This window comes from Oncorhynchus tshawytscha, linkage group LG30 (genome assembly GCF_018296145.1).
Source record: "Oncorhynchus tshawytscha isolate Ot180627B linkage group LG30, Otsh_v2.0, whole genome shotgun sequence".
Classification (NCBI taxonomy): domain Eukaryota; kingdom Metazoa; phylum Chordata; class Actinopteri; order Salmoniformes; family Salmonidae; genus Oncorhynchus; species Oncorhynchus tshawytscha.
This window is the reverse complement of record NC_056458.1, coordinates 13,320,494-13,342,547: the sequence shown is the minus strand read 5'-3', so window position 1 is coordinate 13,342,547 and position 22,054 is coordinate 13,320,494. Positions and strand designations below refer to the sequence as shown.

Here is a 22,054-nt window from a genome sequence, read left to right as displayed (position 1 = left end):
ACCGGATGTTTTGGAATCAAAACATTACTGCACGTAACGCGCCAATGTAAACTGAGGTTTTATATATATATATATAAAACTATATATATACACACACACACACACACACACACACACACACACATAATCGAACAAAACACACAATACATGTATAACATGATGTCCTATGAGTGTCATCTGATGGAGATAATCAAAGGTTAGTGATTCATTTTATCTATATTTGTGACTGAGAAATATCGCTCTGTGTGTTTTTGAATTTGGTGGTCATCTCCCATAAATATATGTTGTGTTTTTGCTGTAAAACATTTTTTTAAATCAGACACGATGGGTAGATTAACAAGATGTTTCTTTCATTTGCTGTATTGGACTTGTTAATGTGTGAAAGTTAAATATTTCTAAAGAATATTTTTATCAGCTGAATGGGAGGGCGTGTTCCCTTCAGGGAACTCCTTGTGCCCCCCCCCTAGCCCCAACAGGTTTTAAGTTCCTTGGTGTCCACATCACAAACATCCAAGCACACCAAGACAGTCGTGAAGAGGGCACCACAAAACCTATTCCATCTCAGGAGACTGAACTGAAAATATTTGGAATGAGTCCTCAGATCCTCAAAAAGGTTCTACAGCTGCACCATCGAGAGCATCTTGACTGGTATGGCAACTGCTCGGCCTCCAACTGTAAGGCACTACAAAGGGTAGTTGCGTACCTCCCAGTACATCACTGGGGCCAAGCTTCCTGCCACCCAGGACTTCTATACCAGGCGGTGTCAGAGGAAGGCCCTAAAAATTGTCAAAGGCTCCAGCCACCCTAGTCATAAACGGTTCTGCACAGCAAGCGGTACCGGAGGGCCAAGTCTAGGTCCAAGAGGCTTCTAAAAAACAGCTTCTACCCTCAAGCCATAAGACTCCTGAACATCTAATCAAATGGCTATCCAGACTATTTGCATTGCCCCCACCTTTTTTACTGTGTTGCTACTCTGTTTATTATCTATATAGTTTAATAACTCTACCTACATGTACAGTTGAAGTCGGAAGTTTACATACACCTTAGCCAAAGACATTTAAACTCAGTTTTTCACAATTCCTGACATGTAATCCTTGTAAAAATTCTCTGTCTTAGGTCAGTTAGGATCACCACTTTATTTTTAGAATGTGAAATGTCAGAATAATAGTAGAGAGAATTATTTATTTCAGCTATTATTTCTTTCATCACATTCCCAGTGGGTCAGAAGTTTACATATACTCAATTAGTATTTGGTAGCATTGCCTTTCAATTGTTTAACTAGGGTCAAACGTTTTGGGTAGCCTTCCACAAACTTCCCACAATAAGTTGGGTGAATTTTGGCCCATTCCTCCTGACAGAGCTGGTGTAACTGAGTCAGGTTTGTAGGCCTCCTTGCTCGCACACGCTTTTTCAGTTCTTCCCACAAATTGTCTATAGGATTGAGGTCAGAGCTTTGTGATGGCCACTACAATATCTTGACTGTTGTCCTTAAGCCATTTTGCCACAACTTTGGAAGTATGCTTGGGGTCATTGTCCATTTGGAAGACCCATTTGTGACCAAGCTTTAACTTCCTGACTGATGTCTTGAGATGTTGCTTCAATATATCCACAATTTTCCTTCCTTGTGATGCTGATTTATTTTGTGAAGTGCACCAGTCCCTCCTGCAGCAAAGCACCCCGACAACATGATGCTGCCACCCCCGTGCTTCACGGTTGGGATGGTGTTCTTCGGCTTGCAAGCATCTCCCTTTTTCCTCCAAACATAATGATGGTCATTATGGCTAAACAGTTCTATTTCTGTTTCATCAGACCAGAGGACATTTCTCCAAAAAGTACAATCTTTGTCCCCATGTGCAAACCGTAGTCTGGCTTTTTTATGGCGGTTTTGGAGCAGTGGTTTCTTCCTTGCTGAGCGGCCTTTCAGGTCATGTCGATATAGGACTCGTTTTACTGTGGATATAGATACCTTTGTACTTGTTTCCTCCAGCATCTTCACAAGGTCCTTTGCTGTTGTCCTGGGATTGATTTGCACTTTTCACACCAAAGTACATTCATCTCGAGGAGACAGAACGCGTCTCCTTCCTGAGCGGTATGACGGCTGCGTGGTCCCATGGTGTTTATATTTGCGTATTATCGTGTATACAGATGAACGTGGTAATTTGGAAATTGCGCCCAAGGATGAACCAGACCTGTGGAGGTCTACAATTGTGTTTCTGAGGTCTTGGCTGATTTCTTTTGATTTTTCTATGATGTCAGGCAAGAGTTTGAAGGTAGGCCTTGAAATACATCCACGGGTACACCTCCAATTGACTCAAATTATGTCAATTAGCCTATCAGAAGCTTCTAAAGCCATGACATCATTTTCTGGAATTTCCCAAGCTGTTTAAAAAGGCACAGTCAACTTCCGACCCACTGGAATTGTGATAGTGAATTATAAGTGAAATAATCTGCCTGTAAACAATTGTTAAAACAATTACTTGTGTCATGCACAAAGTAGATGTTCTAACAGACTTGCCAAAACTATAGTTTGTTAACAAGACATTTTTGGAGTGGTTGAAAAATGAGTTAATGACTCCAACATAAGTGTATGTAAACTTCCAACTGTACAAATTACCTCGACTAACCGGTGCACCCACACATTGACTCTGTACCAGTACCCCCTGTATATAGCCTTGCTATTGTTATTTTACTGCTGCTCTTTGTTACTTATTTTATTTTGAGGTATTTTTCTTCAAATTGCATTGTTGGTTTATGAGCTTGTAAGTAAGCATTTACATATCTACACATGTACGGTCTACACATGTTGTATTCGGCGCATGTGACAAATACAATTTGATTAGTAATTATAAACACTTCTCGTCTCCAAGACAACACAGCATGTTTCCACTCCTCTCAACAGCCCACCTGTTGTAGGGTGTTAACCATAGTGCTTACTCTCTGGCTTCTGTGTGACCAAGCTAATCATCACACACACACACACACAAACTGATATACAGGTAACTTCCAAAATAAAGGAAACACCAACATAAAGCGTCTTAATAGGGCATTGGGCCAGAACAGCTTCAATGCACCTTGGTAAAGTTGGCATAGATTCACAAGTGTCTGGAACTCTATTGGAGGGATGCGATGCCATTCTTCCACAAGAAATTCCACCATTTGGTGTTTTGTAGATGGTGGTGGAAAACACTGTCTCAGTCGCGGCTCCAGAATCTCCCATAAGTGTTCAATAGGGTTGAGATCTGGTGACTGCGAAAGCCATGCCATATGGTTTACATCATTTTCATGCTCATCAAACCATTCAGTGACCCCTCGTACCCTGTGGATGGGGACATCGCTATGGTAGCCAAAATAATGGGGAAAATAATGGCCTGCCCAGCATTTTTATACATGACCCTAAGCATGATGGGGTGTTAATTGCTTAATTAAATCAGGAAGCACACCTGTGTGGATTCAAGTGCTTTCACTATACTTTGTATCCTTCGTTTACTCAAGTGTTTCCGTTATTTTGGAAGTTACCGTTAGCTTCAAATAAAGCAGCAAAGGAGAAGTGAGAGCGGTACAGGAAACATATCATTACTGTGCGAGCCTGATGAAGGCTTCTCTCACACCCCTTTTTCCCCCCCCAGACATTTCTTTTTTAAAACATTTCTCACACATACGGCTGTTTTTTTAAATCTTGGCTGGCTTCTCCCGTGTTACGAAGTACCACAAACAAACTTGTCAACTCCGTCAAGGTAAGTGACATTAACATATTTAAGAAGAGACAAAAGTTTGGAAATGGTAATTAAAAAAAAAAAAAATACAAAATTGTATAGTCTTATTTTGAGAACCTAACTATAAGGAAATTCAATAGTGAGATTTTGTTCATCATACCCAGAATGTGTAGGTTACGGTCTATATTGACCAGAATGTGTAGGTTACGGTCTATATTGATCAGAATCGCTTGAGCTACATTTTCTGGGAGATAGAAATTGCATAATATCAGTACATTTTTAAAAATGTGCTGGCCTAAACTGGAAGTGAACATTGATCGTCAATGATCTAAAATATATTCTGGGCAAAACAAATGAATAATGGTTCACCAACACACCATCCAGAGCCAATACTAAGGCCCATCCCAATCCCTGTGCCGACTGTCTGTTTAAGAGTCTGTTTAAGGAGATGGATGGCACCATCCTGCTGATAGTGACGGGTTGCCTGGTGGTCCTGTGTACCGTCCTGCTGGTCTCCACCGTGGTGCTGTTATACCAGGTGTTCCACCTGAAGTACCAGCTACGTAGCAGCACCATCAGCAGCCGCCCCACCCGCAGCAACGTAGACCCGGAGAGTGGTTCTGGGCACTGGGGCACTGGGCAGAAGACCAAGGAGAGGCCTGGCTCTGAGCCCAGTGAGACCAGCCTGATGATGCCAGAGCTCAGACAGACGCAGGAGGGGGAGAGGGGCAAGGAAGAGCCAGAGAAGTCAGTCAAGGAGCAAGGGAAAGATGAGACGGCGAAAGCCAAGCCCAAGAAGAAAGAGAAGGAGGCAGCCACAGCTAACGTCACGTCAGGAAGTGCTGAAAATGGAGCGGCGACCCCCAGCCAGGAGAGCCCAGTCACCACCAACCAGCCTGCAGAGCCCTCTGACCCCGCAGCCACAACAGCCTCTCCTTCCTCCCAGGCCTCCAGTGATGTGGTGGTGGGGTGAGGTGCGCACTCATGGTGACCTTCTTAGACCGCATACCGATTGGTACAGCACAGTTTTATACAACAGCTTCTATTGACATGCCCTAAAGAGACCATCTGCTTTCGCACTGACAGGTGTTTGCGTAGACAAATAGTGATTTTTCAATACCACAGTAACTTTTTTTCATTTGTATTTTTGAAAAACAAAAATAAGTATTTGTTCAAATGTAGAGCATTCCTCTTGTCACTGATCAGAGGAACTGACTCCTATTTTGTCTAGTGGATATATTCACAGCTCGCTTGTTGTCACATTTCACATTTCCCTCGCTTTTTTTAGACATGGTAAATGCAATAGAAATGCTGTTAATATGACAATAGCAGAACCAACCACCACTGAACTGTAGTATCAGGTCAAGTAAAGAGACTGCATTTAGAGGATTTTAAGCAACAAAGCTCTTCCAGAAACACTCACAATGTATTACTACAATTCAACATCACTTTCTTGGTCTTTTCTCTACAGTAAAGAAGAATTCAAATGTTTCTACTCTAGCTCCATCTATCCTTTGTATACACCAATAAAGAATTACGACACCTTGTCAAGTGCTTCCTGAGTGCTTCTCTGCTACAGAGAGTGTGTCTGAGAGACAGCTAAATGTGTGTGTGTGTGTGTGTGTGTGTATGTGAGAGAGAGAGTGTGCAAGACCATCCATTACAGAGCGTGTGAGGCTGGGCATTAGTAAGCAGAGCGAGTCCGTCTCTCTGCTGGGCACTACCACTGGGCTCTCAAAGAATGCCCTGTTTTCACTGACCAGAGAGGGAATAAAACAACGAAGCAGCACAAAACCACATTCTGAACTTCCACACCGCCACGGATCCCTTCTTTGTGTTCCCAGCGTTATTATTATTCAGCTACTTAAGGCTGACAACATGATGAATGCGTGGATGTATTGCATGCCAAGTCTAAAATGGGTTGTCTGTGATGACATAATACTGACACCAACATCAATCCAAATGCAAAGGTTTTCCATTACAGCAATATTTGTAGGGGGGCTTCAAATTGGGTACATAACTATTATAGTAAATATGAAAAACATTGCTGTGCCATAACAAAATCAATTCATTTCCATGGTGCAGTGAGTCAGTGGAATTGTATTGGTAGCTTAATACAGAGAAATGGAAAGAGGAAGGTGTAGGGAGAGAGAGAGAGACAGGAAGAGATTTATTTGAATGAGTGAAAGGATAGTGATTATGAAACATTGGCATCAGCAGCCCCCAGCTCCCCAGTCATCAATAGCTATGAGTCGCTCTGCATCCCTCTACTCTTCTCCTACACCCCTCCCACTTTCCCCCTCCCCAAGACACACACACACTCTTCCCTGCACAGAGTCGGCAGTGGCTGCTCAAGCAGTAGGAGCGTACACTGTTTAATGCTCCCTGCATCACTGAACCTAAAGGATAGAAGAAGAGACAGATCCTCCTAACAGTCCATCCTCCAGAGAAGAGAGAGAGATGCAGGACAAAACCAGGGGACAAAACAGCCTCAGAAGGTAAGGAGGGAAAAGGAAGAGAGCGTTAAAAACAGTGAATGAGCGACAACCGGTCAAACCCAGGAAAATCCCTCATCAGCATTGCAGCAGCCACTCCAGTGTTTCAGGAGACAAAGGCAGGAGCTCAGCCTGGGTTGGGGACCACAGAGGAGAGGAGAGACTGGAATGCAAAGATGAGGAAAAGGTGAGTGTCTCTACTCTCGCACACCGATGGTATCAAATAGAAAAACAAGAAAGTAGCAATCCACACACACAACCTTACATACATGACCGTGGTGCTACAGTAACAATATCTGCACTGCTCACAATACATCCTCTCTGACTCTGGCTTGCTGTGGGACTGTCCGGTGTCTCCGTCCTCTCCATAGTCATTTATAAAACCCATCTGGTCAGCCTGTTCTAGTAAGAACAACTCCCTGCTCAATAGCTGACACTCACTAACTGGGCTATATATATCGAACAGGCTAATTAACATCATTGAAATGGGACAGCAGGGAATTCCCACCTCAAGTGAACTACAAACATCTTCTAAAAAGGTATCCCCTACAGACTAATAACCCAAGCCAATCAGAACATCCTCTTCAAAACAATCTACAAGCCATTGTAGTCAAAGCGTGACACTGCCCACTAGTCTGTTGCTAGGGAGGATGGTGGAACTCCCTAAATAAATAGGTCCCGGACTGTAGGCGTTAAAGACAAACGTTTAAACCCTACTCACATACTGTGTTGCATGCATGAGCATGCTGGAGAAGGTATATCTGCAGCACTGTGACTGACTGAGTGCATCTCTACACACACTGCCTGATTACTATACCTGCGTCATTTTTGAGGTCACAGTGTGTTGGTACAGTGCATGTACTGCCTCCATGTGCCAGATATTAGGGATCCTCCATGGGAGAGAGTTGGGCAGAGCAGAATGGGAGAGAATTAGATCTGAACTGTGGTCTCTAGTCAGTTCAGCAGCCTCTACTCCACTACTGGTGCAGTCTGCCTCTCATTCATTCACACTGCTAGTTCTTGGTCATCTACCTACGTGGACTATAAGGTTTTACTACTAGATGCTGCTGATATGTAGCCTAGCTAATAAAGTGAGTTTGCCATCATGTTTCTAACCCATTCCTCCTGTGTTTCAAGGCGTGTGCTACTGATGCCCCACAGTGGCCCTCCTCACTGTGTGGCCATGCTATGGCTGTTGATGCTGCTGTGTCTCCAGGCCCTGGCTGTCTGCCCCCCCATGTGTACCTGTAACCGCAGCCACAGAGAGGTGGACTGTTCCTGGAGGGGCCTGAGGACGCTGCCCCTGGGCCTGCAGCACAACCTGCACTCCCTCAACCTGTCTCACAACCGTATCCATGACCTGGATGGCCAGCTGAGTACCTTCGCCCACCTCCGCACCCTGGACCTGTCCCACAACAGGCTGGTCCGCCTGCCCACCGCCCTGCCAAAGGCACTGTGGGAGCTCCACGCTGCAGCCAACCACATCCACCTACTGGACAAGAATGACACGGCCTACCAGTGGAACCTGCGGGTCCTAGACCTGTCCAACAACAAGCTGGAGCGGGCCGTGTTCATCAATAACACCCTGACCAGCCTACGCCTGCTCAACTTCAGCAACAACCACTTCTGGACCGTGCCCACCAACATGCCAGCCAGCTTGGAGACCGTAGACCTGTCCCACAACTCCCTGGTGCAGATCCTGCCTGGCACTCTGAACCGGATGTCCAGGCTGACCACCTTCTACCTGCACTCCAATCGCTTCTCCTCTGTGGGCCCGGAGGCCTTCAGTCAGCTGGGCAGCCTGAGCCTCCTCTCCCTGGGGGACAACCCCTGGGCCTGTGAGCACCAGACCAACATCACCCACCTGCTGGCCTGGCTCCAGCACACGTCCACCCGCGTGCTTGGCTGCCCCTGCCACACTCACCCTGTCTGTGGAGAGCCCCATCCGGCCAGGACTGGAGGATGGCACTTTGCCTCCTACACTCAGCCTCCCCTGGCTGCTGGTACTCAGGAGGAGAGGAGCCACCCTCCTCCCCCAGAGGCCCTCACCAGGTGGCCTTGGTACCTGTCCGAGTCTGCCCTGCTCAACACCCAGCTCCACACCAGGAGAGCCCCAGGACGCCCCAGTGGACCAGAGAACAACCTCTTCACAGACCACGACCCGTTCACTTCAACCCCTCTGGCCATTTCCACCCTGCCCACTGACAGGTCCCACACCGAAAGCAGCACGTCAACCACAGACGACACCTTCATGACAGACACAACCTTTACTACTGACAGCATCTACACTACAGATACAGCCTTCACCACTAACAACCCCTCTACCATCCCAAGGAGAACGGCCACCCTCCGCACCAGGAGTGTCAAGAGGGTCAACCAGGGTGGCTCCCCGGACCACAACACCAGCCCAGCCCCCAGCGCCAGGTCAACACTCCCACTAGTACTGAACCTGTGGCTCCTCCTGACTCTCACCCTGTACGTTCTCTGAAAGTTAAATTCAAATGTCTGGAGTTAATGTCCTTGTCAGTCTATTGGACAACTGCACAAACATACACGAATGAGTGTCATTAAACCAACATTCTGTTTTCTTACCATTCTGAATACTGTGTCAAACACTTACACATCTCTCAAACTAATCAATAACATATGACATGCACAGGTAGCATCGATGTACATTTTACACTATCAGTCTACCACCGTACACATCATTATTGGGATGTTGAAAAAAAAAGTTTTGGTATTCACTATCTGCATAACTCTGTTTTCATCGTTAACTTTTAATAGTTCCTTAATGGCCCTTACTTCACCTCCGAGATGTGTTTGCCTGTTTCTTGACTATTAAACAGAGTTATTTCCAAACATTCTATAGGCTATGACCTTGACTCAGCAGCAGGTGGCACCATACTGTACCTTTGTTTCTATTGGCACCACAGTGTGTGTGTGTGTGTGTGTGTGTGTGTGTGTGTGTGAGAGAGAGAGAATGTCTATGGGCTGTAGATGAGTGGATCTCAGGTAGAGACAGCATTGTGAATTTCAATTGGAAAGGCTCAACAAAAATACTGGCCATCCCCCTTTGAGGTTCACTGCCAATGGTCAACTATAATGGTGTCATTAGCCAGGTACAATAAAACCCCTCATCCCAAACTGTTGGCTCTTCTACAATCGTCACCACTGCAGGTGAGAGGGTTTACTTTGTTCACAAACCACTGCAGGGGAGAGGGTTTACTTTGTTCATAAACCACTGCAGGGGAGAGGGTTTACTTTGTTCACAAACCACTGCAGGGGAGAGGGTTTACTTTGTTCACAAACCACTGCAGGGGAGAGGGTTTACTTTGTTCACAAACCACTGCAGGGGAGAGGGTTTACTTTGTTCACAAACCACTGCAGGGGAGAGGGTTTACTTTGTTCACAAACCACTGCAGGGGAGAGGGTTTACTTTGTTCATAAACCACTGCAGGTGAGAGGGTTTACTTTGTTCACAAACCACAACCATCCTATGCCACACAGGTACAAAAAAAAAGACTACATACAGTGCCTTCAGAAAGTATTCATACCCCTTGACTTATTCCACACTTTGTTGCGTTGCACCCTGAATTCAAAATGGATTCGATATCCCATAATGACAAATTGAAAACGTGTTTTTAGAAATAGTTGCAAATTTATTGAAAATGAAATACAGAAATCTCATTTACATGAGTATTCACACTACTGTGAGAGGGTTTACTTTGTTCACAAACCACTGCAGGTGAGAGGGTTTGTAAAAGCAGTCTTTCTGTGTAAATCTCTAAGAGCTTTCCACACCTGGAAGTGCAACCTTTGCCCATTATTCTTTTCAAAACATTCTTCAAGCTCTGTGAAATTGGTTGTTGATCCTTTCTAGACAACCACTTTCAGGTCTTGCCACAGATTTTCAAGCAGATTTAAGTCAAAACTGTAACTCCAACACTCAGGAAGATTCACGGTCTTCTTGATAAGCAACTCCAGTATAGAGTTGGCGTTGGGTTTTAGGTTATTGTCCTGCTGAAAGGTTAATGCATCTCCCAATGTCTCGTGGAATTCAGTAATTTTTTTTATCCTGAAAAACTCCAGTCCTTTATTTCAAGCATTTACATTTATTTAACCAGGCAAGTCAGTTAAGAACAAATTCTTATTTTCAATGACGGCCTAGGAACAGTGGGTTCCTGTTCAGGGGCAGAACGACAGATTTGTACCTTGTCAGCTTGGGGGTTTGAACTTGCAACCTTCCAGTTAGTAGTCCAACGCTCTAACCTCTAGGCTACCCTGCCACATACCCATAACATGAATCAGACACCACTATGCTTGAAAATATTAAGAGTGGTACTCAGTAATGTGTTGAATTGGATTTTCTCCAAACATAACACTTAGTATTCAGGAAAAAAAGTGAATTGCTTTGCCACATTTATTTGCAGTACTTTAGTGTGATGTTGCAAACAGGATGCATGCTTTGGACTATTTTTATTCTGTACAGGCTTGCTTCGTTTCACTCTGTCAATTAAATTAGTATTGTGGAGTAACTACAAGGTTGTTGATCCATCCTCAGTTTTATCCTATCACAGCCATATATTTTTTTAAACTCTGTTTTAAAGTCACCATTGACCTTCCACTGAGGCAACTGAGTTAGGAAGGATGCCTGTATCTTTCTAGTGACTGAGTGTATTGATACACCATCCAAAGTGATCAATAACCTAACCAAACTCCAAGGGATTTTCACCCACATACCAATAAGTGCCCTTCTTTGCCGAGGCATTGGAAAACTTCCCCGGTCTTTGTGGTTGAATCTGTTTTAAATTCACTGCTTGACTGAGGGACCTAACAGACAAATGTATGTGTCAGGTACAGAGAAAAGGTAGTCATTCAAAAATCATGTTAAACACTTATTGCACAGAGAGTGAGTCCATGCAACATATTATATGACTTAAGCTCATTTTTACTCCTTAAATGATTTAGGCCAAAACAAAAGGGTTGAATACTTATTGGCTCAAGACATTTCAGTGTTTCATTTGTTATTCATTTGTCAAATTTCCAAAAACATAATTCCACTTTGACATTATGGGGTATTGTGTGTAAGCCAGTGACACAAAAGAAATGATCACATTTTCCAGATTGACTGGCCTTCACGTGTTAAAGTAATGATGGAATGTCATTTCTTTTTGCTTACTTGAGCTGTTCTTGCCATAATAAGGGCTTGGTCTTTTACCATCTTCTGTATACCACCCCTACCTTGTCACAACACAACTGATTGGCTCAAACGCATTAAGGAAAGAAATTCCACAAATTAACTTTTAACAAGGCACACCTTTTAATTGAAATGCATTCCACCTCATGAAGCTAGTTGAGAGAATTCCAAGAGTGTGCAAAGCTGTCATCTAGGCAAAGGGTGGCTACTTTGAAGAATCTCAAATATATTTTGATTTGTTTAACACTTTTTTGCTTATTTCATGATTCCATATTGATTAACAAGACATGCTATTGATTAACCAGACATGATCGCCTATTATTGGTATTAATTTGCCATTTACCTTGAAACATTATTTTCTTACATTGTTGTGTCTAAATAGCTCCTATTCATAGCCTAGTGGCCTAAGTGCAACTGTCAAGTCACTGAGAAAGACGTCAGCTTGACGTGGAAACGTAAGTCATCTGTTCTCATCTGTACAATGGATTAAGGTGAGCTAAAATAAATTAATCTATGCCTTTTATTGTTGAGTGCTCCAACTCAATGCCTCGTTTTAAAATGTTTCCAGCATCAATGTTTCTGAATAAATGCATCATGATGAAGTGAATAGAGCGTTTTGTGACTCTGTTGAAATGTGACAGTCTGCAGGCCTCACCTGCGTGTGATGTAGTAGAAGACAGGGTTGCCGTTCTTGGAGGTGCCAGCCTGGTAGAAGATGTTGAGGGTCTTCAGGGCTTTGAACTCCTCTTTCTCATGTACCTGGTGTCTGAGGCAGCAAATACAAGATCGGAGGTACTTTTAGAGTACTAATAAAACAACCCCTGCCTCAGATACTATCATATCCAGTTTTATGAGACCGGCTTGTGACAGTGAGATCGATGTGATTAATTGTAATTTGATGTGTGTACCTTGTCATAAATTCTTCAAACTTGGAGCTGGTGAGGTTGAGGCTGGACCAGTGGGTGTCAGCCACAGGTTTGTGCTCTGGGGGCCCCAGGTAGGCTAGGAGGGTGGCCATCTTGTCAAACGGCCGTCTCCCTACTGCCTTGTGATCCCTGAAGAAGAACAAGGAAGTGGTTAGCACGACAGACGTGTACTCCCCGCACAATGACACTGTACCAATACCCCCTGTATATAACCTCGCTACTGTTATTTTACTGCTGCTCTTTAATTCTTTTTAAAAAATGTTTTTTTAAACTTATCCATCTTTTACTAAACACGTATTTTTCTTAAAACTGCATTGTTGGTTTAGGGCTTGTAAGTAAGCATTTCACTGTAACCTGTTGTATTCAGCGCATGTGACAAATAAAATTTGATTTGATCCAGTCTACTCTGATAAGCCTCTACCACACGCAGCAGGTACAGAGGTGTACAATAGTTTCAAACAATGCTTCCTGTGAGCTGGGCTTATCAGATTGGTGTAAACAAATGTGGGCTTCAGTTCATCCTAAAGATCTGGGTTATGTAAAACATCTTTGTTAATGGGATTTATATGTTTAAATGAATGATTAGAATACTCCACCCTGAAACCATATAATTGTATGAAATTGATTAGAATCATAAAATGAATGTGTGTAGTTTTAGTCAGTAAAACAATATATCTGTACAATATGTCTCTATAGTATCTTAAACACAGACTGTCTGAGCAAAATTCGGTGCCGACCTTGGCTAGGGGCCACTGAGAGATTTGGTATCACGGCCTCCCCAGGGAGTGCTTCTCACGGTCTCTGTAATATATGTCGGTTGGGTAGGGAGACAGTATGTGCGCAGGATACCTACTGTTTGTGTGGAAGTAAGTGCACCGGTATAAAATGGATGTCTTTGTATTGTGGACTTCAGAACGTTCTCGTGAATAAACATTTGACTATGGTAGGCTGGGCCACTGTCTTACAATCTTACATAGAAACAGATATATCCCTTAAAACATCGAAGTCGTCCCAAGCAATACAACACAACTCTGTTGGACTGTTCAGCCCACTCACCTGTTGCTGGAGAGGTACTGTCCTATCTTCTCCTGGTTGTTCCACAGCAGCCGGTGCAGGGCCAGAACATTGCCATCACTGATGAAGGACAGGCTGTGGTTGACGGAGTCACTGGCAGGGCAGTCTGATGCAATGTCCAGGAAAAACCTACAACACAAAATGACAAATGAACAAGACTCAGCTAGGCCTGATAGGTTAATGAGTATCCAATAAAAACATCCAATAGGTTTCAGTGAGGGAAGAGATCCTTATTTTATCATACCTTCTAGCTGCATCAAAGTTGCTTTTCACAAAGTCATTGAAAGGCCTCATGTGCTCCTCTTTGGTGAATAAAACATGGTTGGCAATGCTCTGCAGGATCTGGAAGAGATAAATAAAAACATATCAACAAGGCAAGATCCTCAAATAGAATACACCATATGTGACTGAATTCAGGAAGGTGAGCTTACCAAATTTTCAAGACGGACTATTTTAACATTTTATAAAAGTGTAAAATAATGAAACGAAGAATTTGAGACAAGTAGGAGAAAAAGCCCTGAAATGATATATTTTCTTAGTTTACACCCATTCAGCATCATTCTCATCCTCTTAAGCTGTAGCCCCAAGCACTTTAAAAAAAAAACTTTATTTAACTAGGCGATTCAGTTAAGAACAAATTGTTAGTTACAACGACGGCCTAGGAACAGTGGGTTAACTGCCTTGTTCAGGGGCAGAACAACAGATTATTACCTTGTCGGCTCAGGGATTCGATCTAGCAACCTTCCGGGTACTAGTCTAGCAACCTTCCGGGTAACTTTAATGATTCACATGTAAACATATGAGTCAGAATGGCATTTCATACTGTCATATCATTTCTGTACCATACCGGGGTATACAGTATTCCTGAATGTGCACTGTCTCAACAACAAAAATAACTGTACATACAGTGCCATCGGAAAGCATTCAGAACCCTTGACTTACAACCGTATTCTGAAATGGATTCAATCGTTTTTTCCCCTTAATCTACACACAATAACCCATAATGACAAAGCAAAAACAGGGTTTTAGAAATGTTAGCTAATTTATTAAAAATAAAAAACGGAAATATCACAGTTACATAATTATTCAGACCCTTCGGTCAGTATTTTTGTTATAGCACACTTGGCAGCGATTACAGCATTGAGTCTTCTTGGGTGTGACGCTACAAGCTTGGTACACCTGTATTTTGGAAGTTTCTCCCATCCTTCTCTGAAGATCCATCAAACTCCGTCAGGTTGGGTGGGGAGCGTCGCTGCACAGCTATTTTGAGGTCTCTCCAGAGATGTTTGATCGGGGTCCAGTTTGGGCTCTGGTTGGGCCACTCAAGGACATTCAGAGACTTGTCCCGAAGCCACTCTTGCATTGTCTTGGCTGCGTGCTTAGGAATGAGGTCCTGTTGGAAGGTGAACCTTTGCCCCAGTCTGAGGTCCTAAGTGCTCTGGAGCAGGTTTTTATCAAAGATCTCTCTGTACATCTTTCCCTTGATCCTGACTGGTCTCCCAGTCACTGCAGCTGAAAAACATCCTCTCAGGATGATGCTGCCACCACCATGCGTCACCATAAGGATGGTGTCAGGTTTCCTCCAGACGTGATGCTTGGCATTCAGGCCAAAGAGTTCCATCTAGGATTCATCAGACCAGAGAATCTTGTTTCTCATGGTCTGAGACTCTTTAGGTCCTTTTTGGCAAACTTCAAGCGGGCTGTCATGTGCCTTTTACTGAGGAGTGGCTTCTGTGTGATCACTCTAACATAAAGGCCTGATTGGCGGAGTGCTGCAGAGATGGTTGTCCTTCTGGAAGGTTCTACCATCTCCACAGAGGAACTCTGGAGCTCTGCCAGAGTGACCATCGGGTTCTTGGTCACCTCCCTGACATGACATTTTAAAGGTATCTGTGACCAACAGATGCATATCTGTATTCCAATTCATGTGAAATCCATAGATTAGGGCCTAATGAATATTTAAATTGACTGATTTCCTCATATGAACTGTAACTCAGTAAAATCTTTGAAGTTATTGCATGTTGCGTTTATATTTTTGTTTAGTGTACTTATACACATTTTGGGGACGCACAAAACTATTTAGGCAACAGGGATCTTGATCCAGAACGGGATTGAATGTCACTGCTGTAACCAAGAAGCGTAATCTTGACATCTCGCCACTTAGCTAGCAAACCGAAAGAGTAGCTGGAGCCCTGAGCTGGATATAATTTTCTTGATACATCTTAAGATTCCTCATAGTGAAACTTAACTTATGCAGTGGTGTAGCACGCACCCCTGCAGCCTCCACAAATAAACTAAAGTAAGTAACACAATAAAATAACAATAGTGAGGCTATATAGAGGGGGGGGGGTACCGGTACCAAGTCAATGCGCGGCTGTACAGGTTAGTTGAGGTCATTTGTACATGTAGGTAGGAGTGGAGTGACTATGCATACAATAGATAATTGTCCTAGACTTGGCGCTCCAGTACCGCTTGCCGTGCGGTAGCAAAGAAAACAGTTTATGACTTGGGTGACTGAAGTCTGACAATTTTGGGGGTTTTCCTCTGACACCACCTAATATATAGGTCCTGGATGTCAGAGAGCTTGGCCACTACCCTCTGTAGCGCCTTACGGTCAGATGCCGAGCAGTTACACGGTGCGCTGTAGAACTTTGAGGATCTGGGGACCCATGCCAAATCTTTTCAGTCTCCAGAGGGGGGAAAAGGTGTTGTCGTGCCCTTTTCAGGATTGTCTTGGTGTGTTTGGACGATAATAGTTAGTTGGTGATGTGGACACCAAGGAACTTGAAACTCTCAACCCGCTCCACTACAGCCCCGTCGATGTTAATGGGGGCCTGTTCAGCCCGCCTTTTCCTGTAGTCCACAATCAGCTCCAAGTTTGTAATTAAGGCATATTAGCTCTTATTTAATTTTTTTAACAGCCCTACTGTGAACTAGGAAATAGCGTCAAATGCCTACGATGCTGAATCCGGTCACATAGTGTTTAGCCATATAGGCCTGGGTGTCCTGTCCTCTTACCTTGGACATGAGCTTCAATCCCCTCTCTATCCTGGGAGGAGGTTTCTTATCCAGGATGCCCGCCTCATAGGGTGACACTATGGCAGGGTTGATGAAACGTAGGAACATGGCACTGCCCACCGCCCCTATGCTGTTCTGGGGGAAACGCTGGCTGACCACCTGAATGTGAGGGTGTTGGAGGAGGGAGGGTAAGAACAGGCGAGGATTTATTGTTAGAGAGAGGGAGAGGAGGAGAGGGCATGGGTTGGAGCAGATCGAGTGGAGGAGAAAGTATTCCACAGGATAGAGGACACAAGATGGCCACGTCACCACCAAACCACATTCACACCACTAGGCCCGCTTCAAAACTGAGTTAGAGATTAAAAAGGAAAGCAAGGCACCTGGAAATCTAGATAAAGGGGAGAGGAGAATCTTAGACCAGTCCTAACTACTAGTGTACACTTGATACTGTACGCTACTGAGAAAGCACTGGGCAATGTTCAGTTAAATCCCTCGCCTGAACTGAACAAACGTTCTGCATGTCTGCATACTGAAATGTCATCAGCTGTAACACAAGTGTATTTTAAAAGGGGGATCGCAGCAATGAAATTACTAGGCTGTAAGATTAAAATAATTGTTTCATTGCTGCTGCAACACCACAAGCTGTTATTAACAGCCTGCAGTATTAGATTAAAGGTCAGCCAATTACCAGGCCTCTACAGCTTACTGCTCAGTCCCATGAAAACAGGATATTGACCGCTAGCAATATTAACCATGATGCCAATATGACATCTCAACCGATGAAGGAGAGACAACTACTCATGATAACAAGCTGCTAGCTCACTTCATTGTTCGTTTCAGATATAGGTAAATGCAGTAGAGGGGGCCTCCCGAGTGGCGCAGCGGTCTAAGGCACTGCATCGCTACAGATCCTGGTTCGATCCCAGGCTGTGCAGCAGCCGGTCGCGACCGGGAGACCCATGATGCGGCGCACAATTGGCCCAGCGTCATCCGGGTTAGGGGAGGTTTTGGCCAGCCGAGTTGTCCTTGTCCCATCGCGCTCTAGCCACTCCTGTGGCGTGCAGGGCTCATTGCACACTGACACAGTCGTCAGGTGTACGGTGTTTCCTGCGACACATTGGTGCGGCTGGCTTCCATGTTAAGCAGGCGTTGTGTCAAGAAGCAGCGCGGCTTGCCGGGGTCGTGTTTCAGAGGACGCACGGCTCTTGACCTTCGCCTCTCCCGAGTCCATTCGTTGGGACAATTGGATAACACAAAATTGAGAAAAAAAAAAGAGGTCAAATTAAATAAAATATTAAATACAAATACAGAATAATGACTAAATTAAAAAATACATATATAAAAATGCAGTAGAGGGAACTGAGGGTGTGGTCATCAGATCACCCCTGGGGTGGACATCTTTCTGCACTGCCAAACATAGCTAGTACTGAACGGCACAGAAACCTTAGGTCTTCACAAGTGTTCCAAATTCCAGGAATGATAATGAATTCCAGGAGTGGATCCCAGGACACAGAGTAGCACCACACAACTATCTGCCAAAGTATTCCGTGACCTGCAATACAAGCCCCTTATCATAGACCCCCAAACTCCTTTCAAACACCAACCTCAAAAACTCACACCATTATGAGACCAGAGGAGCAGTGGATAGGAACATTGTAGCTACAACAGTCCCACCAGTTTGTGGTGAGTGTACATTGAAACCGAGAGAAACTTGTTTGGAAGTAAAAGTATTAGTAGTGGGATTTCAGGTGGTGATTGTAAGGAGGGCGGGAGTATAAAGTAGTTTAAGGTGATAGAAGAGCAAGAGGCCTTCCCTTTCTTTCAACAGAGTGGCCAGGAAGAACGTTCTCTGAACTTACTGCTTTTTTGCTTTCCTTTTTCTCTTTAACTGTGGCTTTATTCAGTAGAGAGTGGCAAGTTGCCTACAGAACAGAGATGGGCACAAAAAAAGTCACCACAATCATACACACACCACAAACTACTACATTCATATACAGAACCTGCACAAATACTACTGCTTTCGTATACAGAACCTGCACAAAAGTGCAAATGATTCCTATGCCATCAAAGCTTACCTTGTGATGTACATTTACCTAGTTCATAATAACCTCCCTGGAAACAGAAATGGTGACCACTGCAGAAAAAGCTCAGATAATTCCTGAGATAAAAGGAACCCTGTCAGTCAGATGAGGGTTTCCAGCCGGTGGAGTGGGTTAGAGATGGGACTTGAGGGGTCTAATACGTACCTGGAACAGGCAGTGACAGACACTGCGCAGCTGAGGGGGGAACTCTGTGGAGGAGTTGATGATGGCCAGGAAGAAGCGGTTGGTGATTTGCAGCAGGTTCCTCTGGTTCTCCTCCAGGATCTCACTCTGCTCTAGCCTGCAGCCGGAGACACGGAACCAGTCAGCCATAACCAGAGACACAGAACCAGTCAGTCATAATCAGAGACAGCAAGAGAGCATGGGACAATGCAACACTTCTTCCATGTTGCCGAGAATCTTAACATTTTCCAAAAGGTCCTAACTGAAATCAAAACAAGCAGATTATCAGTTAATTGACAAGCAGTGCCATCATGGTTTAAAATAGCACAGCTGGAAAACAAAGTGGGTGAATGAGTTGAATAGTGTCTTTGTTTGTAGGTTACCTGGTGGGATCCACCTCGAAGCTGATGAGCTGCCACTCTGGGGCAGTGATGACCCCTCTGAGGAGAGGCTCCAGCAGCTTCTGCAGGTACGTGGCCCCGTACACCTGAAACAGCAGAGGGAGGGAGGGGTGGACACAGGCATAAACAAACTGACAACCTAAACTAGAACTCATTTTAGAAAGCAGGCGCCACGTGTCTTTGAAAGCCTAAGACCATATTGTGTCATGACCCTTGTCAGAGAGCAGGCATTTTGCAGTCGTAAAAGAGCTCAACCACACTTTCTTTCCTGGGTTGATCAGGACAGGACTGGGCACCTAGCCAGTCATGTTGTGTACCTTAAAGCAGAAGGTCATGATCTTGCTGGCTAGACTGTTTCCTCTGAACAGAGTCTGCATGGAGTCTGCCAGCTCCACCTCCTTGGAGAACATGTTCCACAGCAGCTGGTAAAGGAGGTGGCGCGAGTCAAACAGAGTCACCAGCACCCGCGCCAGCTCATCCTGACAGGGGACAGGAAGGGAGAAAATCACTTACAGAGATCACACTGTTAGTGACACAGCTCACACTCTGACACCCACAGTCTACACATCACTAACACAACACTGACATTCATATTCACACCTATGAGCAGTAGGAAACCATTGGTGTTAAATGTTATTCCATTTACACTGCCAGATCTAACACCAGGGTCAAGATGATAGGTCACACAGAAAGGACAGTGGGTGGTGAGTAGACTGCATACCCATTGGGAGCAGGGCACTACGTTGGCCAGAGCCATGGCGATAGGCAGCTCTCCCTGGTCTCCCATCATGGTGACCAGCTCTACCAGCCTCTCGAAGCGGTCTGCCAGCACCGTCTCTGCCAGTGTGTCAAACTCTGTTCCCTGCTGCAGGATCTTAGTCAGCACCTCCATGAAGGTGGCCCGAGTCTGCAGGTCCTTATGGTAGCCCAGACCTACACACACACACACACACACACACACACACACACACACACACACACACACACACACCCCGAGAGAACGCAAGAGAGCGCAATAGGTAAGTAAGATAATGCATTTCTCTCTATGTGGGACAAGAGGGAATATCATTGAACATGGGCAAGTATCGTTTTAACGACCCTACACTAATGAGGAATTAGATGTAATTCAGAGATCCCATTAAAGCCACTTCCACTGTCAATCTTCTTTCGCATGTGCAGTGAAGCACTTTAAAAAACAGGGACACATGAAGCAGCCAACCAAAGAGCGAGCCCAAGCTTCATTCCTGATAAGTTCCTATGTTAGGCTTCCAGACTGACCGATGGAGTGCATGAGGCCGCTGTCCACGTTGGCGTTGAGGAGGTTGGACATGGCCAGGACGGTGCAGTGTCTGAGGGAGGCCAGACGCCGAGACATGCCCCTCTTCCTCCCTGCCACCTGCTGCCCATCATCCTCCACCTCACTGCAGTCATTCAGCAGGTTCATGAACAGGGTGAAGTACCTGGGAGGAGGACACACACAATCACTACAAAGCTAGTGGGAGTAATGATGCCAGACTTTGCTTTCTGGAGAATTATGATGTACAGAAGTAATAAAATGCAATAGTAGTAGAGCTTGGCTGGCGTACTTGAGGAAGAGCTGGGACTTGGCCTCCATCAGTTCCACTCCATCTCCCTCCTCAGGCTGGAGGGGCAGGCCAGCTAGCAGAGACACCACCGCCTCCATACTGGCCTGGTCCAGGTCCCTGTATATCACACAGCACAGGGTATAGATTAGGGGTTAGAGGTCACAGAGGTCATCTTCACATTAGGTGTGTGAGGGGGGTACAATCCAAGCAGGGGGTAGTAGAACAGTACCTGGTAAGACACTTGACGTCATCGTCAGCCGCTTGGTTTGAGGTGCCCATCACCCAGTCTGTCAGGTACTCCACCATCTTGTTCCTGCCAGGGATGAATGGACATTGCTTTACAGTATGTCAACTAAATGACACTGTTTTTTTTATTACTCCGTATCAATATGTTGCAGTAAACCTGGACAGTACACTTTGACAGACAGTCAAAACTCCAGAACATTCTCACCTGAACTTCATCTCCTGGCAGAAGGACAAGTCGTCTCGTCTCTCCATCATCACCTCCACCAGCTGGCACAGCTTGGTCTTAATCTGGATGGCATGCACTATGTTGCCTAGGATACGCACATACCTGCCAACACAACACAGGGCATGTGGAGGATGAGAGTGGGCAGTGGGCTCACAGCAGCTCACCAACATTCTCATGGTCGGGATAGAGGAGAGGACAGGAGGGGTGGCATTTACCTGACCAGGTTGAGCATCATGGTCTCTATGCTGGCCTGTCCCAGGTGCTCTGAGCTGCCCTCAGTGTGGTTGTCCAGTAGGTTCTTCATGATGGCGATGGTCTGCTCCACAAACTGGGTGTTGGTGTCATTGATTGGGACCTAAACAGACACAGAAAAATATATTTTACCACAAAAGCTAACAAAGACAACAGTTACCTTCTCCATTCCTTCAGTGACATTGGATATAAAATGTATAACCCTTCTCAGAAGCAAGAGTGCTCACACCAATGTGATTACACTATGACAAACAGATAATCGATGACGTTTTCTAAGCGTGCGTGTTTGTGTGTTCTCTCACCGGCCCCTGTGCGTCGAAGAAGCGGCTGATGCCGTTCTTGAGTTTGTTGAAGAGCATGGGGTAGAGAGCCGGGCTGAGCTCCAGGCCAACTAGGTCCTTAATATTAGTCCGGATCTGAACACCCTTCTCATGGCTGCACACCATGAGGGACAGCAGGCGGTCCAGGAAGCGGCCCAGGGGCGTCTCCGTGTTCCCCTCACAGGAGCCCATGGAGATCATGGAGCCTTTCCTCTCGCTGAGAGGCCCCATGGGGGGGCTGTAGGTGGCCAGGCCTGGGGCGCTGCGCTGCTGCAGACACACACCTCCCAGAGCACACAGGAAGCCAGTCATGTTGATCCACTCCTGGACACAGAA

At 45.1% G+C, this 22,054-nt stretch overlaps 2 protein-coding genes across 2 annotated transcripts in view; one reads left to right on the top strand and one right to left on the bottom strand.

Annotated features, from left to right (window-relative positions):
* The window catches only part of LOC112250272 (neurofibromin), a 76,326-nt gene that overhangs the window by 29,875 nt on the left and 24,397 nt on the right, over positions 1-22,054 (bottom strand). The window contains 16 exon segments of the mRNA XM_024420284.2: positions 12,061-12,171; positions 12,314-12,460; positions 13,388-13,534; positions 13,650-13,747; positions 16,424-16,582; positions 18,283-18,345; positions 18,670-18,805; positions 19,071-19,174; positions 19,406-19,567; positions 19,810-20,021; positions 20,367-20,548; positions 20,675-20,791; positions 20,904-20,987; positions 21,126-21,248; positions 21,362-21,501; positions 21,701-22,042. Of these exon segments, the coding sequence (XP_024276052.2) occupies positions 12,061-12,171; positions 12,314-12,460; positions 13,388-13,534; positions 13,650-13,747; positions 16,424-16,582; positions 18,283-18,345; positions 18,670-18,805; positions 19,071-19,174; positions 19,406-19,567; positions 19,810-20,021; positions 20,367-20,548; positions 20,675-20,791; positions 20,904-20,987; positions 21,126-21,248; positions 21,362-21,501; positions 21,701-22,042 (2,327 nt within the window).
* On the top strand, positions 5,757-10,332 carry LOC112250273 (oligodendrocyte-myelin glycoprotein-like). Its single transcript, XM_024420286.2, has 2 exons — positions 5,757-6,395; positions 7,346-10,332. The coding sequence occupies exons 1-2, from the start codon at positions 6,250-6,252 to the stop codon at positions 8,694-8,696; spliced, it is 1,497 nt and encodes a 498-aa protein (XP_024276054.1). The 5' UTR covers positions 5,757-6,249; the 3' UTR covers positions 8,697-10,332.